The sequence below is a fragment of the Rattus rattus genome, chromosome 2 (assembly GCF_011064425.1).
Source record: "Rattus rattus isolate New Zealand chromosome 2, Rrattus_CSIRO_v1, whole genome shotgun sequence".
Taxonomy (NCBI): Eukaryota; Metazoa; Chordata; class Mammalia; order Rodentia; family Muridae; genus Rattus; species Rattus rattus.
Window position 1 is genome coordinate 166211821 of NC_046155.1, and position 15732 is coordinate 166227552.

The 15732-nt window shown below is 46.9% G+C and overlaps 1 protein-coding gene across 1 annotated transcript; it reads right to left on the reverse strand.

The window, feature by feature from the left end:
• Positions 1-1624: 1624 nt before the first annotated feature.
• On the reverse strand, positions 1625-15492 carry LOC116892335 (zinc finger protein 420-like). The gene is made up of 5 exons (XM_032893969.1): positions 15406-15492; positions 9563-9637; positions 7830-7953; positions 7316-7411; positions 1625-4912 (listed from the first exon to the last, which is right to left on the reverse strand). The coding sequence occupies exons 2-5, from the start codon at positions 9569-9571 to the stop codon at positions 2799-2801; spliced, it is 2343 nt and encodes a 780-aa protein (XP_032749860.1). The 5' UTR covers positions 9572-9637; positions 15406-15492; the 3' UTR covers positions 1625-2798.
• Between the last annotated feature and the right edge of the window lie 240 nt (positions 15493-15732).

Below are 15732 nucleotides of genomic sequence, written 5' to 3' on the forward strand. Positions count from 1 at the left end.
CCATTACACGGCTCTCTCACACACACACACATGATCGCACACACACATGTGGCCTTCTGCACTTACCACTCCTGGACGATTGCCTGTGACAAGGCCACTTCACTAGAATGCTCCTCCCCTCTACCTGCCCCCACTTCACCCAATCAAGTCTAACTGATTCCTGGTCTTAGACTCCCTCTAGCCAGATTCTGAAGTTTCAAAACATCTTGTAGTCTTTCCTGGAGACTAAGGTTGGGAAAAGATATCAGCACCAACAAGACAAAGCTGCTGGGCAGATGCACTCTGGGAAATGTAGTTCAGTACCTAGACAAGTTTGTGTGTGTGTGTGTGTGTGTGTGTGTGTGTGTGTGTGTGTGTGTGTGTGTGTATGTTTTAACACTTGGAACTAGACTAAAATGATCTCTCAAGCACTGTTTGTGTAGTGCCATCTCTCTCTGTAGTAAAAAAATCCTTGTCCACATATGGCTCAGTGGTGTAACCACTCAAGTTGCTCATGTTCCAATAAATACCACCACACCAATGCTCACAAATCCTGATTAAGCTCAGTGGGACACACACACACTCACACACACACACACACACACACACACACACGCACGCACGCACGCACACACGAGGGCAGGAGGGGGCACTGTTGTGAAGAGGATACGGAAATGAGGGTGAATGTGGTCAGAACACATTACATAATGCATGAAATTATCAGAGAAATAAATACTTTCAACTCCTATTAATCTGTACCCCTTGGAATTGGCAGCCTTTTCTAAATTAAACTCGGAGTTTCATAGCTCTTCATATAGTGTGTGGTTTTTTTTTAAAAAAAAGAGCCTTTATTGTGCTTATGGTGCATGTGTATGTGTGAGCACACAGACGAGAAGACGACCTCAGGTGCTGCCCCTCTCCTTTTGAGACATGTACAGACACACAAAAATCCACATACATTATCCTTAAAAAATAAATCTGGCCAGCAAGAGTGAATATGGCTTTATTACAGTAAAGATAGATGACAAAATTCTCCAAGTGGTAATGTTCTAGATAACAGTAATTTCAGAATGGCATGCACATGAGACACGTTTAAATGCCCTGTATGTACTCGCAATCGTGTATATAACACACAGTACTAAGAGGCACCAGGAACTGCACCTGTATGACACTCAGGACATCGTTCAGAACTGTCGCCCACCCACAGAAAACGCTCAAACAGGAAGCCAGCGTCACCATCCCGTTCCATGTTAGGCTCAGCTCTTCCGTGACGAGTCATTTACCTTTATGGCTGAAACTTTTCAAATATAAGAATTAAGCTAGGGGCTGTGGATTTAGCTCAGTGGTAGAGCGCTTGCCTAGCAAGCACAAGGCCCTGGGTTCGGACCCCAGCTCCAAAAAAAAAAGAAAAAAAAAAAAGAATTAAGCTAAATGAGCCTACAGAGCGCATATATATATATATATATATGTAAATCTATATTATGGATCTCCGGTAACCTTAGTTGGACACGATTTTCCTTTTCCTTTGAGACAGACTCGAGGGTTGGGGATTTAGCTCAGTGGTAGAGCGCTTGCCTAGCAAGCGCAAGGTCCTGGGTTCGGTCCCCAGCTCCGAAAAAAAGAAAAAAAAAAAAGAGACAGGCTCATGAACTCCTGGTTGACCTTGAACTTCCGAGATCTAGAATCTCAGGCAGGCAGATGCCACACTGCCTGCTTATACAGCTGGAGAACAGACCTAAGGCTTCGTGCAGGCCAGGCAAACACTCTACCAACTGAACCACATCTCCAGCCCTCACAGAACTTTTAAAATGCAATTCTGAATTTTTTTTTTTAAAAATTCTTTTGGACTTTCTATGTTGTATTAAAACACAAGCACTTCAAAGTTTCCCTAGGACACATATAAAAATCACGTCTCACATATGTTACACATTTACATGTCACTACAAATATTCTGCAATAGAGCTATATACCACTTCTCTTATAAGACATCCTCGCCATACATAAATAACCCACCAGTAAAGTTTTTCCTAAATTAACAGCCATCACATCATGACGTTGGATGACAGACATGTTATTTTACCAAAAGTTCTTTTTTTATTAAAAAACAAACTTAACTCAGTGAGTTAGAAATAAATTAGCTTTTCTTGTTTTTGTGTAAAACATCTCCATATATTTATTTATCTTCATGGGCTTCCTCAAACATGAGGGTCGGAGATGCGGCTAAGAAACAGGAATTTGTGTTCAGCACGCACAGGGTTTGGGCTTCGATCCACAGGAGGAAGTATAAATGTCCCGGTGTTGACTAACTAAAGTCACTTTTCATACCTTTATGGGGCTGTCACATGAGAGGCAAGTCCAAGATCAAAGGTTTTCCACCTTTCTCGGACAGCCAGGGTTGCTCGCCAGTCTGCGCTCTCTAACGCTGTGACTCTCAAAGGCATTTCCACACTTTCCTACGCCTCTTGAGTATTTACTACCAGCTAAGTTCAGAATCATGAACGAATGTTTCCAAATCCCTTGAATTCAGTTCTCTTAGTCAGCATGATTTTATAGATGTCTATTGAAGACCATGAAGAAAGGTCTTTCCATATTCCTTATATCCAGTCTCCTCTCATGAATCTTCTTTCTCCCTTTGATCAAGACACTGAACCCACAAACGCCTCCACATTGCTTACACTGTGGGACTCTCTACCGCCACTGACCGACATGGACACACTGGAGTTACAGCTGAAGGTTTCCCCAGACTTCCCACCCATGTGGACATTCTAGTGCTGGGTAGGATTTGAGACTCAGAAATAGGCTTTTCCCAGTTCCCCACCTTAACTTAGTTTCTCATCCGTATAAATCTTCGGACACTGACTGAGCTGGGCCATGAGCAGAATCTTCCCAACGCTCCGTAAATTTATAAGATTGTTGACCAGTGTAAACTCTCTCATGTTTAACAGCATCTGACTGCCAGGCGATGATTTTTCCGCACTCATCACGTCCTTGGGCTGCTCGACATTGTGAACTCTCTGATGTTTAATGAGATGGGACTGCTGAATGAAGGCTTTGCCGCACTCATTACACTCGTAGGGCCGCTCACCGGTGTGAATCCTCTGGTGCCGGGCGAGGTCTGAGGCAGAAGCAAATGCCTTCCAGCACTCCTGACATTTATACGGCTTTTCTCCAGTATGCAGTCTCTGGTGTCGGGTCAGTTCCGAGCTGTACCTGAAGGCCTTTGGGCATTCCTTGCATTGAAAACGTTTCTCCTGAATATGAACTGTCTTGAGATCCGTATCACGCGAACGCCAACTAAAGTCCTTGCCCTTCTCCTTACAGTCAAATGCTGTCTTAGCAGTCTGAGGTTGAGTACGCTCTGGGTCATGAAGGGCGGTTTCTCGGAATTCCTTACCTTCCCAGCTTTTCTCGCCCGTATCAATCAAGGATTCTGGAGTGTGGTCTGAACCAGAACCGAAGGCCTTCTCTGCTTCACTGAAGTCGTCTGACTTCTTACTGTGAGTCTTCTGATGCTGGGTCAGGTGGGCTCCGCGAGTGAAAGCTTTCCCACACTCCTTACACACGTAAGGCTTCACCCCGGTGTGAACTCTCTGGTGCCGGCCCAGGTCGGATCTGCAAATAAAGCCCTTCCCGCATTCCTTACACTTGTAGGGCTTTTCGCCGGTGTGAATCTTCTGATGCCGAGAGAGGTCTGAGGGGCACCGGAAGGCCTTCTCGCAGTCCTTACATTTAAAGAGTTTCTCCCGGTTGTGAATTTTCTTGAGGCTGCTGACGATGGCGCGCAGACTGAAAGCCTTGCCGCACTCTTTACACTCGTACAGTTTCTTACCGCTGGGATCTGGGTCGTACTGAGGGAACTCGGCGTCCGGAAAGAACGCCTTCCCGTTTTCCTTGTCTTCAAAGAACTTCTCCCCGATGTAAATTAGCTGCCTCTGGGTATGGTCTAGGGCGAAACTAAAGGAGTTTTTACATTCTTTGCATTTATGGAACTTATCGCCAGTATGAATCTTCCTATGCTGACTTAACTGGGACCCGCACGTGAAGGCTTTCCCACACTCCTTGCACACATAAGGTTTTTCGCCCGTGTGGATTCTCTGGTGTTTAATGAGGTGCGACTGCTGGATAAAGGCCTTTCCGCATTCGTGACACTCGTAGGGCTTCTCGCCCGTGTGGATCCTCTGGTGGCGAGTAAGGTCTGAGCCGCAGCTGAAGGCTTTCCCACACTCCCTGCACTGATAGGGCTTCTCTCCAGTGTGAATCCGGTGGTGTCGGGTCAGGTCTGAGCTGTAGTTGAAGTACTTTCCGCATTCCTTGCATTCGTATGACTTCTCGCCCGTGTGAGTCCGAACGTGGACGCTGAGCAGTGAATGGAATCTGAAGGCTTTCCCGCACTCCTTACATTTGAAAGGCTTTTCCCCGGTGTGAATTCTCTTGTGACCCGTGAGGCTAGAGCGGAAGCTAAACGCCTTGCCGCATTCGTCACACTGAAAAGCCTTCTTGCTGGCGGGAACTGCACGGTAGCGAGGAAGTTTAGGGCCAGGAGGAAAGGTCTTTCCGCAGCTTTTATCTTCCCCGAATTTCGCGTCTGTGTGGATTAACTGAAACTGAGAGGGCTCGGGTGCAAAACTAAAGGATTTTTCAGATTTAAATTCCTTCGCTTTCTCTGCTGTATTCAGTCTTGGACACTGATTAAAAGCTGTGAGCAGATTCAAAAGGGGCAATTTGTCACAGGTGAGTGCCGTTTGCTTGAGGCGTTCCTCTTGATTCTCATTTTGTGATTGGTCCTGACCTTTATCTTCCCAATCCGCTCCAGGACACGAGCCTTCAAGCCCTCGGTTTCTCTCCATTCTCATTACCTCCCAGTGTGACAACCGACTTCCGCAAATGCTGTTTTTTGGTAGGACTTTCTTCATCTGCCACCCGGAATCTGTATCTGAAAAGATGAGAGTGCACACGTGTACTGTTTTATTTTCCATTAAAAAAAAAAGCCATCAAAAGCTAAGGTTAAAGTAAATCACACATGATGTGAGTGTCTTAGAAAAACATTAACAACAAAACCCCAAATCTGGACAATATTAAAAAGGGCAAAAATAAACCGAGACTTCAGAGAGATAATTTAAAAAGGTGTCAAGGTGGGGTGGGGTGGGGGCTCAGTTTGCTTAGAACAGATTAACATTTTATAAACCCAGGGACCAAAAGGCACACATGGGCTGATCCAGTAACAACAGCGTAGCCCAGCCCAGGTTAGTCTCTTGCACCGCCATGTTAAGGATTCCACGGGCTGCTTCCTTCATGGCTTTTAAAAATGCATGCATCTATTTTCTGTGTGTGGGTGTTTGCCTGCCTGCCTGTATGTCTGTGTACCATGTGTGTGCTTGTACGGAAGTGCCAGAAACAAGCCCTCCAGGACTGGAGTTAGGCAGCTGTGAGCTACCACATGGGGCTGGAAAGCAAACCTGGGACCTCTGGAAGAGCAGCCAGTGCTCTTAACCGCTGAGCCATCTCTCCAGCCCCTGGACGGCTTTTTGTATGACAGAAGACAAAAGCATATACAGGCTGGCTCAGTCAAAGACTAATTATTACTATTATCATTATTATTATCATTATTATTATTATTATTATTATTATTATTATGTGAAGAGAGACAGAGAGACAGACAGACTGTGAGCATGCACATGCCACAGTTCATTGTGTGTGTGACTCTGGGCAAGCACACGACATAGCAGACATGTGGAAGTCACTGTGTGTGTGTGTGTGTGTGCGCGCACGCGCGTGTGTGGATGCATGCACACACACCGCATGAATGTGCAGAAGTCATACTACAACTCTCAGAAGCCAGTTCTGCCACCATGGGACTGAACTTGGGGCCTAAGAATATAGCAAGAAACACTTTCACCTGCTTGGCCATCTTGCTTGTCCCTAGCACTACAAAGCACCTGGCAGGTCGTGCTGAACAACTGACAAAGGCCATCCTCTCTGGCAGAGGAGAAAATGGAGAGACACGGGGAAGTACATAGGCCAGCCAGGGCTCACCCCTGCCATCTCTCCTGGTTGTCCCCCTTTGGCCCTGACCTCTTTGCAAGTAGTTTCCCCTAAGTAGTCCAGACTGGTTTTACTTGTTAATAGATGACCTTCTTCGCAAACATTTCTGGGTACATTCCTGCCACAGAAAAGAATACAAGGTTTCTTTTCTTTCTTTCTTTTTCTTTTTTTTTTATAAAAGATTTATTTTATTTATATGAATACAACATTGCTGTCTTCAGACACACCAGAAGAGGGCATCAGATCTCATTACAGATGGTTGTGAGCCACCATGTGGTTGCTGGGACTTGAACTCAGGACCTCTGGAAGAGCAGTCAGTGCTCTTAACCGCTGAGCCATTCCTCCAGCCCAATACAAGGTTTCTTAATGCATACTTTCTTAACACTAGCAAGTCAAAATGAAATTAGAAAGCTGGTAACTGTAGGTTAAAAGAATGCCTCATGAATTCAGGAAACACAAGGAAGGAGCAAGAAGTGGGGTAATTCAAGAAGGCTGCATGTGCTGGCCCACGGGAGGAAGTTTAAAGGTGGCTAAAATAAAAGATGTGTTTACAATTTTAGGAAACTTTATAAACACCCAAATGGAAAACAGTAAGACAACAGCAAGGGAGGGGCAGGCGTCTGATCTCCATCATTCGTAAAATCATGACTGTTAGCCTGGAACCCCTGCCCGCCCTAAAATCATGACTATTAGTTTGGAACCCCTGCTCGCCCCTGTACCGGCTGAGAAACCCCGTCGGCCCTCCTTCCCCAAACACCCGCCCCTTGCACAGAGAAAACTCCCCATGTGCTTGGAGAAACTCCAGGCTAACTTAATGTCATTCCTCCTCATCTCTTTTCCAGCAACCTCCCCAAGGGTGGCCTCCCAGGGGTTCAGTTTTTGATCATGATTGGGACACCACCCCAAGTCTTAGCTGACATATCATTGCCCTGCACCCAGACACATTAAACACCCGTTTTAGCCTGGATGTGTGACTTCACCGCCCACCCATGAGATCGATGAATCCACCGGAAGGCTGCTTCCTAATAAACCTGCCTTTATCTACTTTTAATCTGGTCTGATCTGGCCTCTATCTGTGTCAGCAAGGGACAGGAAGAGCCTGTCAATGACCACTGGAGAGAAAGAAAGGCAGGAGGTTCCGAGCTGAGTGAGGGTGGTGCAGGAAAGGCCAGCCACGTGATAGCCTTTGCCACCGGCATTCCCCAGGGAGAGGGTCTGGGGCAGTGTGTGAGAGGTGCAGCTGACTCACTCCACGGCCAGACTACCGGATGACGGCCCAGCGGCCTTCACTCACCCGGGAGAAATCTGCTGGTCTCATTGCTCAAATCCACGCAGGCATCTTGTTCTTTTTCCAACACAGGGAACACATGCGGTTGATAAATGCAAAGTCCTGCGTGTAAGATAAAATATAGACAGGCAGTGACCACACGGAAGAGAAGCCAAAAATTTTGAGCTGGTGCCCTGGAAACAAGGTAAGTGCAGCAAGGACAGGAAGGACAAAGAAAAAGCACAACGCATTCTGGGAGGACGGTGAACACGCGGTTCCCCAATGACGACACCATCTCTGCAGAAAACACTGGCGTTTTGCAGAATAAACACAGGTCAGAAAACCCCCTGACATTTCTTATTAAAAAGAAAGTCAGGGATTGGGGATTTAGCTCAGTGGTAGAGTGCTTGCCTAGCAAAGCGCAAGGCCCTGGGTTCGGTCCCCAGCTCGAAAAAAAAAAAAAAAAAAAAAAAGAAAAAAAAAAAAAAAAAGTCAGTGGTTGCCAATAAGGAAGCCCGGAATGTCTAGGGTCGAGTCTTACCCACGGAGACGAGGTGGCTGTAGTTCTCCAGCATCACGTCTCTGTATAGACTCCTCTGTTCCAGGCTCAGACACGCCCACTCCTCGGGAGAGAAGTCTACGGCCACATCTCTGAACGTCATTACCTGCCGCGGGACAAAGCCAGTGTTAATGGTGAAGGTTAAGAAATGATTCCGCTGGAAGGCAAAGGATGGTAAAGGGAGGGCAGGGAACGGTCCGTAGAGCTGGCAGCTGTGGCTCGGGACCAAGTGTGACAAACGGAGTCGAGGGCCCACAGGCTCAGAAAGACTACTGCTCTGGGGCCTGGGGGGACAGCTCAGTGGTTCCGTGCTTACTGCTCTTCTAGAGGCCTTGAACCAGAGTTACGAGTACCCATCCTGGCGCCCATCCCGCCCAGAGCTCCAGCGGATCTGACATCCGCTTCTAGCCTCCGCCAGCTCCCAAACCAACCCACATCATGTTATTTACAGAAGTGGACGCACATATGCAATAAAAAAAAAAAAAAAAAGAATTATAAAATATATAAAAACAAACTACGGCTTGGTCACAACATCCTTATCAGCTTCACGGAAGGAACATCAAGACATAAGGACGGCAGCCGAGAAAAGACATCCTGGAGAGATGACACCTGTTGGAAGTCGCTAACTCCAGATGTACTAAACCATGAGTAAATCTGGTCATTTTGTGGATGTTTGTTCTTTTTAGTGGTGGGTACTTTCTGGCCGATTTTCCATTGGTTTAGATTCAAAGAAGTCTTTAGAGATGCATTCCCAAAATAGATACTAGGTTTTTGTTTTGTTTTCTTTGTTTCTGAGCTGAACCGTGTTGCTCTGTGGAAGCAACTGTCAATCAGCTAACTTTTTGCTAATTCCCAGGTTCCCGTACACTCAGGGTTCCTGCCATTTCCTCTGAATGCATAGGAAAGAGACATATACTGGACCAGCAGGCCCAGAACTGCACCGAGTCTCATCCTGGCTGACTAAAATGCTCCAGTCAGTACAGACAGAACATGAAAACGTTCTTGCCATCGGTCGCCATCGTCCCACCTATGGGTCTGACATGACGGTCTAGGATGCCCTCCACAGACATGGTGTCCTCCTGATTAGATAGGAACTCCACAGGAAGACCAACAGAGTCAACTAACCTGGACCCTTGGGGCTCTCAGTGTCCGAACCACCAACCAAAGAACATACACAGGCTGGGCCTAGGTCTTTCTGCACACATGTAGCAGATGTGCAACTTAACCTTCACGTGGGTCCTGAACAACTGGAGCAGGGGGCTATCCCAAAAGCTGCTGCCGTCTGTGGGATGTTCTTCTAGCTGGGCTGCCTTGTCTGGCCTCAGTGGGAGAGGAAGCTCCTAGCCTTGCAGAGACTTGAAGTGCCGGGGTGGGGTGGAGGGATAATCAGGGGGCCCCACCTGCTCAGGGGAGGGCTTGGGGGATGGGGGAAGGATAATGGGAGAGGGTGACTGGTAGCCAGGCACTGAGCGGGATATAAGTAAAATAAGTAAAAACAAACAAAAAAAAACCAAAAAAAAAAACAAAAAACAAAAAAAAAAAAAACCAAAACCTCAGGATTGCCCTGTGGGAGAGATAAGGGTCTATTAACAGAAGAAAGAACATCATGTACAGAAAGTCCTAGGCTGCCCCATCGCACCACTGACCTTGCAGAATGAGAGACAAAGACATTCTTGTGAGGAGAAATAGTTTTTGTTGAGACAATGTGAACTCACATGAGCCATGATTTGAAACTCCTAAAAGTGACCAGTCAGTCCTCTTCTTGATTCCTATGTTGATGAGGCCAGCTCCTGAGAAGACAGCACACAGGGAAGAGAATCATGAGATGCCTGGCTTTCCACAGACCATTTCAGTGGGCAAGTAAAAAGGCCATTTTCTTCCTTAGAGGAAGGTCAGAGGGAGCGTGTGAAATGACGCCCCGCCAAAAGTCAAGAGAACCCCAAGTGAAGCAGGATGGTGTTGTAATCTAATCAGTCATGGCAAAAATCATTCTATAGCCTGTGGTGGCACACATGTTTAATCCCAGCGCTCAGGAGGCAGAGGCAGGCAGATCTCTGAGTCCGAGGCCAGCCTGCTCTACAGAGTGAGTTCCAGGACAGCTAGGGCTACTCAGAAAAACCCTGTCTTGAAAAACAAAACAAAACAAACAAAATCGTTCCCGAGGTCAGGGTATGAGACAAGGTTATTCTCTTTTAGTCTAAATGCCTCTGAAAGCTCTACAAAACTAGCGTAGGCATTTCCAAAGGAAACAGAACTCTCCCTTGTGTGTGTGTCCACAGGAGCTGGTGGGACTCCTCTGTATGTGTAGAACAGGGCCTCCTTATTCTTCCCATGTCTAACAAACTCTACGGCACCTACTGGGTCATTTCCATCTAGACCAACTACAAAGGGTCACGCTAGAAAACTGGAGACAGCTTTGAGGCTATAATGAGCCTGAAGAACCTCACCAGGCCATCAGTGAGACAAGCATGAGCACAGGCCACATAGCTCACAGGGCACCTCCACATAGTCCAGCTCCACTGCCAGCCCCCGAAACTCCAACCTTGGCACAGTCCTACCATGTGTGCCTCGCAGCCTGGGCGGAGGCCTCGCCTCTGCGGAGAGAAGTAACTGCTCTTTAAAAACTTTACTTTTACCTCATGTGAATGAGTATTTGCCTGTGTACCACAAGTGTCCCTGGTGCTCTCTGAGGACAGGAGAGGGTGTCAGATTCCCTTGGGACCGGAGTCAGAGATGGTTGTGAGCTGTAACGTGGGTTCTGGGAACCAAAAAAAAGGTCCTCTTGAAGAGCAGTGGGTCCTCCTAACTGTGGAGTCATCTCTCCAGTCTCTCTAACTTTACATTTTAAGAATAAGGTTTAAACTTAAGTAGAGACATGGAAATGGCTAAAGATGTGACTCAATAGTTAAGAGTTCAGGCTGCCCTTACAGAGGACCTGGGTTCAATTCCGAGCACCCACATGTTGGCTCACAAGCATCTGTAACTCCAGCTTTGGGGGATCAGTCATCCTCTCCACGGGCACTGCATGCATGGAATAGACCAAACCACACAGAAAGAATTAAAACAAACAAACAAACAAACAAACAAACAAACAGACTAAAAACCAACCAACCAACCAAAAAAGGACAGACATAGTGGTCAATGCCTTCAATCTTATCTCTGAGGAATGAGAGACAGGAAGATCTTTGAGTTTGAGGCTAGCCTGGTCTACAACGCAAGTTCCTGGCCAGCTGGAGCTACATAGTAAGACCCTGTCTCAAAAAAAAAAAAGTGTGTATGTATATGTGTGTGTGGGGGTGTGTGGATGGAAGGAGGAAGCTGTCGCAGAGAGCAGAGCAGGGCACAGTGAGGCTCATGCAAATTCCGTGTAAAGCGTACTCTATCCATTTCCCCAGGACACAAAGAGCTCCGTGGTTGTGATGGGTCTTTGCGAGTCAAGTGAAGGTTCCTGAACAATTGTTAAGTGAAACACACTTTGTGTTTGGGAGGAGAGAGGAAGGACTTGAGAGCAACTATTACACAGTTTGAAGGAAGAACTGTTCTAATCCCAAGTTCCTCCTGAAGCCATGTAGAGGAATCAGAGATAAACAGAACAGTCCAGCAACGAGAAATCCTCACTCTGTAAGAAGTGGGCAAACACTGAACACAAGATTCTGACAGACATGACAGGAAAAGCAGGCAGGGAGTTCATAGGATCACTGTAAATTCTAGGACAGCCAGGGCCAGAGAGACTAGGGCTAGTGAGACCCCATGCTTCCCCCCATACCCCCAATATAAGGGCCAGTGGGTGGTGGTGAACACCTTTAATCCCAGCACCTGGGAGGCAGAAGCAGGCTGATCTCTGAGTTTGAAGACAGCCTGGTCTACAGAGTGAGTTCCAGGACAGCCAGGGATACACGGTTTGGATTCAAGGTGACTAAACAGACACACTGTGAGACCGACCGTGAGTGTTTACTGATACTACCTGCCTAAAGAAATACAATGGAAGGACACAATGGTGTGGGGGAAATGGCACAAAACATCACCTAAAAAACATTAGATAAAAACCCATGATGAGCGGATGGGCTAGGGAGATGCCTCAGGGTTACGAGCACTGTTGCTCATGCAGAAGATCCTGGCTTCATCCCCAACACAGGAGCATCCAGCATCCCAGTTCCAGGGGATTTATTGCTCTCTTCTTTTTTTTTTTTCTTTTCTTTTCTTTTTTTCGGAGCTGGGGACCGAACCCAGGACCTTGCGCTTCCTAGGCAAGCGCTCTACCACTGAGCTAAATCCCCAACCCTCATTGCTCTCTTCTGACCTCTCCAGGGAACCAGGCACGCACGTGGTATACATACAAATACACGGGCAAACACTCAAGGACATAAAATAAAGCTATTAAAAAATTTAAAACGCACCAAGAGTTATGCTACAAAGGTCAACTACCTCTGAGAGGAAATTCAAGTTTTTATTAGACTTTTGCACCCTGAACATTTATGGCTTGTATATTTGTGGGAAAAGAGATGAGAGAATCAATGACTGTATATATAGCCAAGCTATCGTTCAATTTTGTGTTTCTGACCTCTCACTCACCAAGACGGGAGAGCACGTCCTTCCGCTCCACGTCCGCTTTCAGAAAGTACAGTGTCTATTATTAAACACAACGCTCATTCTTTGTGTGCCAGGGCAGCTGCTCTGTCGTGTACACGATCGTGTACATACAGGCACACATAAACCGTCCACTGACTGTGACCATCACTTTTCGGAACACACACCCAGGGCAAGGTGATTGACCACAGCTCCCACATTAATCTCAAGTACTAACGGCACCACATTCTCTTCAGAACTCCGCGCTCCGCAGGAAAGCCCTTCACCCCTGGCCTCAGCTTTCATGACCATTCTGATTCCAAGCCTTAAATTGACACTCACTCTGCCCCACTGATTCTAGACCTTCCTAGGGCTTCAAGCTTGAAGCCAATTGGGTTGAACCCCCGGAAGTCGCTTGGTCACAGTGCACTCTGGGAAATGTAGTCCGTCTCTGTATTCTCTTTAACAAAAGACTACACTGCAACTGTCAATTTAAAGGCCCTGGTTTTAAACTCCATTACTTCCAGCGACACAGTCCTTTCCCACACACAACGCTTTCATCTGTTTACAAGAGCTTCAGGAGTTTTAGGACACGTTGAAATGGCCAATATTGAGACCTACACACTACTCTTCCTCAGCTATGCGAACGATGCCTCTAGCCATCTTTGGACCAGCAATATCCTTGGGTGGGATGACTCCTGGGAAATGTAGTCCACTGCCTGGGAAGCCAGAGAAACTGGCATCGGAAAGATAACAAGGCACATGGGTTGTAAAACAGCATCACACTAGTGGTGAGTTTGTACAGTCTACGCTCCAACAACAAACTGGCTGAACCACTCACCACCTCCTATCACACTAGCACACCTGCCTGCTTTTCCATGAAAGATGTTTGAGTTGGTGCCTGGTCCTGAGCTGTGTCCTGCCTGGAAATCCTACCTCGAACTCGGGTTTAGCCTCTTCCACTCTCAAACAAACAGAAATACCTTCATCCCATCCTCCAAATGCTTTTTTCTTTTTTTTTTTTTAAATGTGTTTGGGTGTTTTGCCAATGAGCATGGTGTCAGATCCCCTGAAGCTGGGGTTACAGCCAGTTGTGAGCCACCATGAGGGTAGTGGGATTCAAAGCCAGTTTCTCTCCAAGAGTAGCAAGTGTTGTTAACTGCTGAGCTATCTCTCCATCCCCTTCAGTTCCCCTTAATGCATGTGTTGAAATGCCTGCTCGTGGTTCCATTATTAATCTTTGGTGTAGTGATACCAGTCTGTCCGTCTGCTTACTTGCTTAAGTCCCAATAGAGGAGGATGGTTCACATCGATTAAAACTTAAGAGCAGGGCTTACGAGGACATCTTGAAGGCACTTCAATGGTGTCAGCCCCTCAGTGGACATCTGTGCCGTAAATGGTTCTCACTCAGCTACTGGGCTAAGAAGGTCCTTCACGGTTCTGTCCACCCACCAGACTCTTGTTCAACTAGGTTGCATCCAGTTTAGTGACTTATAATCTACCTGAGAGAGGATGATGCAAGATTTGAATTTTAATTCAAATACCAACTCACCAGCAGGGTGTGAAGGTGCTTACCTATCGCTCTAGCTAGCACTTGGAATGTGGGGCTGGGAGGATCCAGTACAGCCCTAGACTCTGATCTGACACATATCCTGTTTGAGACCAGCAGAGGCCACAGCCTATCTCAAAATCAAACAAAAGCCACCACTTGACAACTGTGCTTGAGCTTGGGTCTTTAATGATGTTACACACACACACATACACACACACACACACAGCATATATATGGCATATATATATATATCTCAATCAGGCATAGTGGCCCAAACCTGTAATCCCAGCACTGAAAGATGAATCTCTGAGTTCAATGGATTTGCATAGCAAGTTCTAGGCTAGCCAGGGCTACATAGAGAGGCCCTGTCTCAAATAGAGAAAGGGAAGGGGGTAGGCTCATGGCACCAAAGTTTCTAAATACTTCAGATAAGGAAATGAGAGGACATTTACTTTCTAAACCTGGATGACCTGGACACACACCGTTGTGGCTGGGCCCCAGTGGTTCTTCAGTACTGTGTGCAGTTTGTTTTAATCGTGGTGATGCTGCTCTCTGTAATAAATGTAATCCCATTCTGGAGCAGGACACGGTGGTTCACACCTGTTATCTCAATCAGGAGGATTGCCTCCGGAGGGGTGACCAGGGCTAAATAGCAAGATCCTGTCTAAACAACAAAACAACAGAAACCACTGGAGAAGGGGAGGTAACAGAACCTGGAGTTCAGGTCAACCTTGGTTATAAAGAGAATTGCAAGCCAGCCTCAAAACCAAACCCCACCTATGTCTTCTTAAGAACTCTCTATAGAAGGGAAGATGTCTGCTTGGAGGACCCTGGGCGTTAATAACCCTTCTACCTACCCACCCAAAAAACCACACAGACAGACAAAACACTGTGTTAAAAAAAAGGGTTAGGGATTTGGCTCAGTGGTAGAGCGCTTGCCTAGCAAGCGCAAGGCCCTGGGTTCGGTCCCCAGCTCCGGAAAAAAAAAAAAAAAAAAAAGCCTTTGCCTGTAGATTGCCTACACCGCACAATGAACTTACAGACAAGTAAAAATGCTAGTTATTATTAGCTTTACCTTTTCCCTCCCGTAACGCAGACACTCCTGAAGATCACACTTACTAGCCCTAATTTGAAAAGAAAATGAGATTTAGGAGACTTCAGATATCTCTACTATCTCGCCACTCATGTACTGTGATCCATCCAGTCGAGACACAGTCCCCAAGAACCATTTGATCCACGTACAATGTTCCTCCCCACAACAGCTCGCTCTACTCACAAAGCGCCACAGCTCGACCCCAACTCTCGCTCAGGCTCATTTTCCTTTCCTCGCAGTTTCTCTGCGGTTCAACTCCTCCCAGATCCAGCCGCTCACACAATCTAATCTCCCCATGCTCTCTCTCACACACACTCAGGGCTGTCATTGCGGACTCTGTCACCTACAGGACGAGGCAGGCTTCCTCTTGGTCAAACTGCCACTGCTAGGTTGGTCTCAGACGCTGGGATCCTACATTCTGGTCTGCGGCCCCAACTTCCAGCAGGAAGTCAAATTCGGAACAGCCTCCCTGGCCAGATTTCCGCCTGGGGATTGGATGACTCAGCCGACTCTAGCCGCGAGCCTCCGGTCGCCAACACGGCCTCGAACTACATTTCCCAGAATACCCCGTGGTCCCGCTTGTTGCCACTTGAGTGGCGGTTCTTTGGAAACTCGCAGTGCGATATAGTGCTGGGTCAAAGAAAGACAGAAACAGACCAGCTAAATCTGCAAGG

Excerpts from the sequence above, each read along its gene's own strand:
- LOC116892335 (XM_032893969.1), bottom strand. Across the intron at positions 7,412-7,829 it reads CAGCCACCTCGTCTCCGTGG|GACTTTGCATTTATCAACCG; the intron begins GTAAGACTCGAC and ends TCTTACACGCAG. Across the intron at positions 4,913-7,315 it reads GACCAGCAGATTTCTCCCGG|ATACAGATTCCGGGTGGCAG; the intron begins GTGAGTGAAGGC and ends TCATCTTTTCAG.